Source organism: Zerene cesonia, unplaced genomic scaffold, assembly GCF_012273895.1.
Source record: "Zerene cesonia ecotype Mississippi unplaced genomic scaffold, Zerene_cesonia_1.1 Zces_u002, whole genome shotgun sequence".
Taxonomy (NCBI): domain Eukaryota; kingdom Metazoa; phylum Arthropoda; class Insecta; order Lepidoptera; family Pieridae; genus Zerene; species Zerene cesonia.
Window position 1 is genome coordinate 2,317,533 of NW_024045132.1, and position 10,721 is coordinate 2,328,253.

Here is a 10,721-nt window from a genome sequence, read left to right on the forward strand (position 1 = left end):
ATATGTACATAAAATTATAAAAGAGTAACCCGACCCTTTTTTTATACGAAATGTGTTTCAAAAAGAGTGATTATTGTTTTGCAATAGATATGTTCTATAGATCCCAAAGCAAAGGTTCGTATTTTTATTCTGTTTGACTTTTTGTATGTGCATTAATCATGTGATAGAACTATATTAGAATCAACTAAAATTGTATTTTATTTAAAAAAAAATAAGGTGGTTATCTGAACTTGCAAGGGGATGAAGAAATAATTCACGATAATGTATATAAATAATTTTTTTAGTAATTTCATATGAAGTGTATTTTTTCTTCTTTACTGTTTGTTTAGTTACTTATGAAATCTAAGAGTTGATAGTTTTGAATAAGAAACAAAATGAAAAGGACATTACATTTAAACATTCCAGGTAGTACTTTCTGCGTGTTCGTCTTACTTCCGATCGCTGTTCGTGGACCACCCTTCGCGCCACCCCATAGTGATCCTGAAGGACGTAGGCTTGGAGGAGCTCCGAACACTAGTCGACTTCATGTATAAGGGCGAGGTCAACGTCCAATATTGCCAGCTTCCCGCTCTCCTTAAGACTGCTGAGAGCCTTCAGGTTCATTTTTAATATTGTGTTTCATATATTTTCTGTAAAACTAAACAAATATTATGACGAGGAAACTTGTTTTGTATGTTTTTGAATAATATTCACTCAAAAGCAACTGGATCGATTTCAATTATTGCACCACTAGCTGCTCCCTGCGGTTTCACCCGCGTAAGTCCATATCCCCTAGGAATATCGGAATAAAAAGTTGTCTATATGTTATTCCAGATGTCCAGCTGTCTACGTACAAAATTTCATTGCAATCCGTTCTGTAGTTTTTGTGTGAAAGAGCAACAAAGACACACACATCCCTACAAACTTTCGCATTTATAATATTAGTAGGATAGGATTAGAAAGCTGCATCTTCACTGAATGTCATGGGCTATGTTTGTGACACGGATAAAGGTAGGGCAGATCGCAGCAGCTAGTGAAAGGGATGAAAAAAGAATGTAATACATTTCTTAGGGTGCATCTAATTTAAAATCTAAGTTGTGTTGAGGTATAACAAAAACAACATACGAATATGTTTGGAAGACTTCACTCCTATAATCTCGTTTTTCCTTTATAGGTGAAAGGATTAGCTGAGATGACTACATTAAGTGCGGCAGGCGTTGACACAAGGAATGTTTCTGAACCGATGGAGGAGTGTCAAGCCCAAAACTCAAGTGAATCCGCAGAACCTATAGACAGAATACACGAGAGAGAATCTCGAGATAAGGAAGAGAGGCATGACATTAAAGAGAACAGAGAAAGGGAGAACAAAGACATAAGAGAAAACATCAGAGATGCGCGCGATTCAAGGGATATACGGGAATCGAGGGATAGGGACCGTGAATTAAGAGAACCGCGCGAATTAATACGAGAAAGAGAACCCCGCGAACTTAGGGATGCGCGAGACCATAGAGAATTGCGAGACACCAGGGAGCCTAGGGACCTGAGGGATCTCAGAGATCTACGTGACACCCGGGAGGTACCTGAAACTTCGCCGCCGAGAATATCACCTTTGCTTTCAGTGCGAAGGTTTCGGCCAGAACCGTCGATAGAGACTTCTACTCCAACGCATCCTCCTATACCAAAAGATGAACCACCTGATGAACCTATGCGGCCTCTGTCGCCTGAAGACGACACAGTGTCCATTAGATCTAATGGTGCTAATGATAATATTGGTGAGATAATCACTTATTGCAAACGATCCATTAGCATTTAAATAACAAAATAACAAATCGATACGAGATAGTTTATAAAATTCAAGGCTCCACAAATATTAGGTACATAACGAAATTATACAGCTACTGGGTTTATATGTTTCGTAGGTACAAAGTATTTTTCATAAAGTGCAGCTTATGTTTCTAGTAGGAATAATCTACCTATTTAAATAAATGTTAATTTATAAACACTGCGCAATAATCAACGTTTGGTTTACTCCTGTTTTACTCATTTGTTTATCCTAGAACCCAGATTGATACTTTCCGATTTTATTTTACCAATATATATTAATACTAGTATAATATTAAAATAATTATATATAATAAATTAATTTATAAGTGACGACATAAATTACCAAATGAGATGAATTCGATACATTATTTCTAATTGCTTATTTCGGTAGATTCTTCTATAAGTTCCAATACATACGTAATTAACAAAAACCGTAGTTGTACAGCTATCATGTGTGCATAATAAATGAATGGAACAAATAAACAAAACATTTTATATACTTAATCAAGTTACAAATAAAGTTTTTTGAATACATAATTACATACAGGGTAGAAAATTCATTTCAAGCTTAAAATACTTACTATATTTTTACTCTGCACAATTAATATAATATTGTTTTATCTATCATTACAAAATGAAAATGTCAACATGACAGCTGTTGCGTTCCCAAAGCCCAATATTATTATATACTTTACTTGTCAGTTGTCACTTGTTCTCTCTTTTGCATAATTTAGTGTTCTATTTAAATGTAAAGATGCACTATTCCAAAATGATTGAAGCCATAATTAAATATTGCGTCACAAACAGTTTTAGCGTATATGTAGTAATGTGGCCTAAAGTAAAAAACAAAGCTAAATGGCTTACCAATGTTAAGGTACTGACTAAATTGTTTGGCTAGTTTCGACGAACATTATTTCTATTACTGACTTTGAAATGTGTTTTTGCAGGCATCAATATGACGATAAATAGTCACAGCGGCCTCGGGTCGCGGTATTCTCCAGTGGAACAAAGACTGAGTGTGCTGAACGCATTGCCACATCCAGGGTTGCCGATTCACTCGCATCCCTCTTTGCCGAGTCCCAGAAACGAGCCTATTGCAGGACCGTCTGGATTACCTCCAGTTCAACAAGTACCTTTGGTAACAAACTTTCCATTTAAGTAAATGTTATAATTGTTTATGAGTATTATTCGTAGAAACATCCTTTATTATTATTATTATTTTTAGCTTAACCACTTCAAATCAAAGTTTGATACCTTTATTTCATATTGATTTAAACTTAAGTCTGAATACAAAAAAAGCAATAAATTGTTTTATTAAATTAAATATTTCATATTAGCACATAATATATTCAGTAAATGTTTAATCTATAAAGCTAACTTGATTCTCAACTATTTTACGGATAAAAACACAAACACATAAAATAGAATATCTGTATGATTAGTTCAATATAGTACTTTTCACTTAATAACATGTCTAGAATCAGAGGCAATAAATTGTTAATATAATTATGGTAATAAATAAATAAACTCTGTTATTAAGTTTTATATTCATTTTAATAATATAAAATATACAAATTTTAAGAAGTGTTAAGATAATTGTTGCATAACAAAATATATAAGTTTTTTATAATATATAAGAAATATGAATAAGATGTTGTCCGATTCTCATAGATACCGGATAAGCACAAAAAATTTCATAAAAATCGGTCAAGCCGTTTCGGAGGAGTATGGCAACGAAAACTGTGACACGAGAATTTTATATATTAGAAATCTGGTAGCATCATAAATAGGTTCTCATGATTTACTATTTTCAAATTTAACAAAGAAGGTCATTGTATTAAGCAAACTATTATTTTTCAGTCATTAAAGAAAGAAACAGACTGGGACAGAAACAATGAAGATAAGGGTGGCGGAGAGTCATCTTCAGAATATCGACTGCAACATGAATCGGTATGTGCAGTAAATGTTTTAAGAATCTTAGATACAAAGCCATCATCTCTCTCTTAATTCAGCCTTCATTGATGTTCTAAATCATTTCAATTTAAATAATATATTGTGATGGTCATGTATCTAATGATATTAATTGTTGTAGTGGAACATGTATATAGATTTTTCAGTAAGCTGTTGGCTTTTTCTGTCCTTACTAATTTGTGATTTCATACCTTCCCACTTTGTATATAATATCAGTAAAGAAAGCCAAGGCATGTTGTCTTTACTTTCTTTTTTGAAGCATAGTTTTGACATTGTACAAAGAAGATCTATGCATGTATTCAAAGCCCAAAGTCCATTTGTGTATTAGCTATATGTGTTATAATTGTCATTTCTCCAGCTAAGTTTGTAATAAGATTTTTTTTTATATACAAAACAAAATGCTAAAAGCTCCTTGTTGTACTATGGTTATGTTTTGTCTATGGTTGATATGCTATTTAACCGCTGCTTACAAAGTTGTGGCTAGTCAGTAGTAACCATAAATCCTACCTAATCTATTATGGAGTGTTGCAAACAACATTGAATAGTTTTCTGGACGCTGGTTTGATATTTATTGCATGCTTGTTACTGTGCTGCGCTATTTAACATCGAGTATTATGCCTTGCTGTCAAGAAGTTGACCTTCATTTTGTTGGCCATCATTTTTTTTTATATCCATTCATTATGTTTGATATATATATTTTGGGCAATTTTTTTATTATTTAAATTTGGCCATATAATTGCATATCGTTTCTTGCGAATCCGATGCATACCGTACGCGAGCGCGTTGCTATACAACAAGGCATTACGCGTAGCCGGCTCCCGGGTTCACTCCTGCACATTTTTGGGCAAAAATGAGCGTCAACTTCTTATTTAGATAGTGAAATAAAATAAAGAGACTGCATCTCGATTTAGAATGTAGTGGTAGAGATATTGCACATATTTTGGTCCATGCAGATCGAAACAAGAGAAAAGAAGTTGATGTTCTTTTTGTGGTTGCAGGAGTATGAAGGGCCCGGTAGGGGGAGAATTGACGAGGGAGAGAGGGCTTACCCGTGCATACATTGCGGCGCGGCGTTCCCACACCAGAGCAAACTGACCCGGCATATATTGACGACGCACACGCTCGATACGTTGAAATATCGAGACGCTATTATGGGCCGGCCTCTCGGCTTACCGATGATAGGACAGTTTAGTGAACCCACTTATTTGAGCATGCCCACGGAGGAGTCGCCGATCGACCTGGACATCGGCCCGGTGGAACCTGGAAACGTTGTGTTGTGCAAATTCTGTGGGAAGAGTTTTCCGGACGTGTCATCGCTCATAGCGCATCTCCCGGTGCACACCGGCGATCGACCGTTCAAATGTGAATTTTGTGGCAAGGCGTTTAAATTAAGGCATCATATGAAGGATCACTGTCGAGTTCACACAGGTTGGTGGCAGTTTTACTTGTGTGTGTTTACGTGTATCGCATAGACGTGTGGATGTCTCTATTGTTGATGTTTATTTTAGGAGAACGCCCGTTCCGGTGCGTTCTTTGCGGCAAAACGTTTTCGCGGTCTACGATACTGAAGGCGCACGAAAAGACTCACTATCCGAAGTACGCGAGGAAGTTCTTATCGCCGAGCCCGGTAGACACGGAAGAGGAGAGTCCACATCAATGAGTATTAGATTATCATAGTGTGCAAATATTTTAGTCAATGTATAACGGTGAGAAGACTAGTGAAAGTTGGAAAACAAAATGGAGGACAATATATTGTAATTAAATAAGAATGTGATTTAAACGCCGCAACTGTGATCTGAATGATATAAATAATATTTGATATTACACATATAGGTAAAATTGACACAAATTAATTTTTCCGTTCTTCGAGTACAATTCTCTTAAATTTTGAGTTCGCTTTATAGATATTTTAACCATTAGGTGCTTTCTTTACGCCTTATCTAGTAACTGGTAACTGATTTACAGTCCCTTAGATGGCATAGCCAAAGTTAGGTAGTGAAGTGATAATTTAACTTAAAGTGAAACTATATAATATTTGCCGATTTCGCATGGTTTGCTTGTTTTTAAAATGAAGACCTTAACATATTCAGGTTGTTCTGTTGTTATGTGAATTGAACAATTTGATTTTAAAAAAATAGGGACTTATATTCTTTATGTTTATAAATGTTTTTTTTTTAACCAAATTAAAGATTGATTGCGAGTGCTTTAAATATAATTAGAAATATACAGTAAATCGCACTCGCTATAGTTTGTATAGATAAATTGGATGGATTTGAGAATTATAAATATTTCTATGTCTTTCAAAATTGACGCACGCTCCCCAGAGGTAATTCAAAAGCAATACTAAGACATATAAATGTAAATATATTATGATATAATATATAGTTTGATACATATAATCCGTTTTTTTAGGAAATTTATTACTATTGATAGGGTACGGAAGCTTCAGTAGTATAAATTGGGGAGATTTGTGGATGTGTGATCTTGGAATCAAAGCTTTAAGCACCGTTTCAGTTCAACCCAACGCTATGCCTTTTGCACCGCGTAGACCCCCCTCCCCCAACACTAGTTCCGTTCCGTTGCGTTTCCTTTCGCGTGAACTGCAAGAGGCATGGCGGCCATGGAGATACTTAATTCTATTTTCATACAGGATAAACGTGTTTAATCATTATTTTTGTAGAACGTTTCAAATGCTCCAGATGATAAATGGTGTTTGTGGCATAGAATGTTGTGCGACAGTACCAGCGTCGACACGCGCATTCAACGAAACGAACGAGCATTTGAAACTCTTCAAACAATAGCTGTGTTCATGGAAATAAACAGAGTCTAATACAGGGATATTTTATGGATTATATTCGTTTCATAATATGTAAATACCAGATTTATTTTTTGCACAAACCATAGACATAAAATGTTGTTCTTTATTGCTCCCGTCTAACGCTCCTGTTATCTGATTTTATGAAATACTTTTATTGGAACCACAATTATACATTTCACATAATACACTACATTATTACTAAAGCTTTGATTTGATATGTGTAATTATTCCAAGTCCATTGATTACGACAATATGTCAATTAGCTGAAATACTTTTGTGCTAATATGCTATAGAACGGTTATTAAATAGATCACCTCGATGTTAAACATAGAGTCTATATAATAGTAGTGTCTCTTATCATCCTTAACAATACGTCACCTATTTACTGTATTAAAAAAAATATGAACAACCGAGATATAAATGACTAGGTATTGATTGTGTTGGCTTATATTTTGTCTTCAGAAGTAATCCATTTTCACTTTTCGTGCAGACGTAAAGTATGTATTGTCTTTTATTGTCGTAATCAAAGCAGCGATTTTTGAGATTGGTAATATTGTGACGAGATATGTTTTGTGCTTGCGGTACTCTAGTTAAAACCCCCATTCTGTAGAATATGAAAAACTGGATTATTAACTAGTCGATAATTTTATCTGATCTTTTCATAAACTGTTTTGTAGATTGGACATATCATTTTACACCTGATTATAGAAGTAGAGTTAGAATACGTTTTAAAATTAGAAATGAAAATGATATTAGGATACTAAATTTTAAATTATTTATTCGTTTCGGATATATGTAGGCGTTTTAATATTTTAGAATAGAAAAAACGGTATATTGACGGCGTATAAAAGTATTATGATTTAGGAAAAGATCTGTGATATATATTATAGTAGGAATGGAAAAGCAGACGGTATCAAAATTTGATCTCACAATTGAGATAGCGGCTAATTAAATGCGGATATAATATCCAATACTTTTAAGTTATTGACAGTTCCATAAAACGAGTGGCGTTTTCATAATTAAAACAACTGAGGCTTATTTTTTCGTTCACGAGTATTTTGTTGCCTTTTTATACATATTGTCGCGAGGAATTCTTAGCGTACTCATCTTATTATGCACCATGGTTGAGTTGCAATTTCAGATTTCATTATAAAATTTAAGAACATCCAAAACATGATAAGGGATTAAGGCATTTATGACGCAATATCCTTTATCCTAATTAACTTAATGTACATTCAATCAGATTGTACTTACAAAACGCAAGGGCTTAACATTCCTGTAAATGCCTCAGGTTTCGTGCATGGAGGGTTTCGTATATCGGGGCGTATATGTAATTTTAGCAATGATGGAATATCGAGTAACTTTAAATATTTCAGTTTGCCTAGAGTACCGTAAGTATCCAGTCGATGAGGGTGTTTTTAATTTGGTTGGAAATGAATCAAAGAAAGTTGAAATTGTCGCTAACGGTAGTGTCGTAGGAAGCTCTTCCAATTGCACACGGTAAGGTTAAATTAAGATATACATAGATCTGCGCAGTTTCTGTAAAAAAAATACTGATTGTCTGAAGCGAAGAGTTTGTTTATGTAGTTGACGAGATAGGAGTACGTTGACATTGAAAATGTTGGCCGCATAAGCATTCCATTAAATGAATAGGTGCTAAAATTTACTTTTGCGCGTGTTACTGCACTCAAAAGCCCTAGATTGTTCGATATAAATAGCTTGCATTGGATTTATAAAAATGAAGCACCAGTAAATTTTAACACCTATGTTTACGTTCTGTTTCTGTAGAAGCGTTTAGGTATGAATAATTTCTTACCTTTCTTCGTAATGTTTAAGATTAAAGCTATTCTATAGTAATTTTCATTTGGATTGCTAATTAAATTGCACAGTTGATCGCTTTTTAATTTAGGGTTAGAGATTGGTAGATGCGCTACTTCCCGGAGTCATAGGTCTTGGCTTGTCACGAGTCCACTTACTTGGCTATATTTATATATTACATATCTATTTATATGTATCTTATTTGTGAGTTTTTAAATTATTGTTGCAATCTTTCTACTGAGGTTTCTATACTTGAATATTTGCTAAGTCTCACGAATATGTATAACAAACCGATGTGTTGACTCGTGATAATACTCTCGAAGATCGAAATGGTCGTGCAAACGTACCTTATACATGATATTTATTAAAATTACACACTAATGTTGCGATTTGAAAAGCTGCACTGTTATTTTTTTCAGAGTCAAATGTTACCAAACAAAGTAATATAATATAACCTTAATTAATGTTCCTCTTCTTATTTTAAGAAAGATTGAATATTTACAATTTACAAACTAATTATAGCAATAAATATGAGAATATGACACTTTGAATGTGTTTATATCAAGATAGTTTTTATGATAGAATGCAGTTTAGAGTACTATTTTGTTTCCTGACAGAGGCACTATTTATTAAAGAATAGTAATATTGTTATGATTATATTTCTATGTGCTGGTGTGTAAATAGCGCAGCAGTGTTTGTTAAAGAGTGGTATTTAAAGTGCATACGAAATAGTTATACAACCCTAAGTGCAGTTATTCAAATTTTAACATTTTCCCGACAGCCTCCTTTTGCGGGCTCACACGCATCTAGCACAAGTAAACTAAAATACTGTAATGAATATTTATTAAAGGTATAGTTGTAGATATTTTTAAAGTGCCCAATGCGTATAAGGAAATCTTGCACAGAATATTGTCATAACTCGTAACGTTTATATCGATACAATATTAGATTCGTTTTATAACAATTGTGACCACGGTTTTATATTTAGAGTGCCTCTTGCCTATATAAGACTTATGTAAAGGCTGCGAATCACGGAATATAGTTTACGTAGGAACGAACCTTAGACAAAATGTACAAATTTTATGGTGAAAATTGTAAGTTGCGGTATGATATGCAACTTGCATGGAGGGCGGGCTGATGAATATCTCGATTAGGCGAATTGTTTGAAGTGGTCATGAGATTCTAATGAACACCTCCGTAGATAGCGCATTCCAATCTTATCACCTTTGTTGAACTTAAGTGATTACATAACCTGTCTAATTTCGAACGACCAATTAGGACAATAGTTTGTTTTGTATATATTTTTAGATATTTCTGCGTTAAACCACTAAAGTGGTACAAATTTTTTGGTTAGTTGTGAGTAACTAATATTTTTAAGTGGCATACCTAAATATAGAACTTATATTGCAATTTTTCTAAGTTCCTGTAGTTGTATTAATTATTGTATATTGGTACAATTTGTTTTAATAATAATAGTTTGTTTATTCTTATTAATTTATTTAGATTTAATGATTTATGACTATGTTTTAGTTTTTGCCATAATATACAGCTATACTAAATGCAAGATACTCTGTTTCGGAGCCCAAATTTTTAAAGTTTGGTTAATGAGGTATTCTCTTTGTTAAATGTTTGCAGCAATTTCATTGAAATTTAATAAAAATACCTAAATTTTATATTTGCACTATAAAGGTTATTAATTTTATATCAGTAATCGGAAAAACTTACTACTAAATGGTAGTAAGATTTTTGTACTATCGCTATAGAAGACAATTTTCTCGTATTTATTTGTGTTAAAGGTACAGTAAAAAGAAATACTTGTTACTTTCGGTTCATAAAGTAACAACGCATGCAATGTAAACTTTGTTTCGTTCAATATTATTGCCTTTGTTATATTATTTATTACAAATAAGACATTGTTACATTTTTACGTATGCTATTAGGGCCAAGAAATTTTCCGTTTAAAATCCATCCTCCATACAGTAAATGTTGTATATTATGTTTAAAATATTCAGCACAAGTTCAAATAATGATAAGTCCATTTAGTTTTTATAGCGTCAAATTATTGTTGCTTCATAGATAAATCTATGGCGTATTTCCTTTAAGCTGTTTCATTTAACGATCATTGTTGATGTTTTAGACTAGATAAATCTGTTTTGCCTTAACATTTTTAATTAATAGTTCATATGTTGTATCAGAGAATAGTATGGTTTTGTTGAAATCTAACAAAATATCGGAACCGTCAAGGATTGTAATGTGTAACGTTCTGTCAATTCGGCAACAGTACACACAGACCCATCACTGTTGATCATTG

The 10,721-nt window shown here is 33.4% G+C and overlaps 1 protein-coding gene across 1 annotated transcript in view; it reads left to right on the forward strand.

Moving 5' to 3' along the window:
* The window catches only part of LOC119838293, a 43,943-nt gene that overhangs the window by 26,140 nt on the left and 7,082 nt on the right, over nucleotides 1-10,721 (forward strand). Inside the window, exons 9-14 of the mRNA XM_038364160.1 lie at nucleotides 406-597; nucleotides 1,154-1,751; nucleotides 2,751-2,941; nucleotides 3,664-3,753; nucleotides 4,773-5,202; nucleotides 5,283-5,431. Coding sequence (XP_038220088.1) covers nucleotides 406-597; nucleotides 1,154-1,751; nucleotides 2,751-2,941; nucleotides 3,664-3,753; nucleotides 4,773-5,202; nucleotides 5,283-5,431 — 1,650 coding nt within the window. The remainder of the gene's footprint in view (nucleotides 1-405; nucleotides 598-1,153; nucleotides 1,752-2,750; nucleotides 2,942-3,663; nucleotides 3,754-4,772; nucleotides 5,203-5,282; nucleotides 5,432-10,721) is intronic.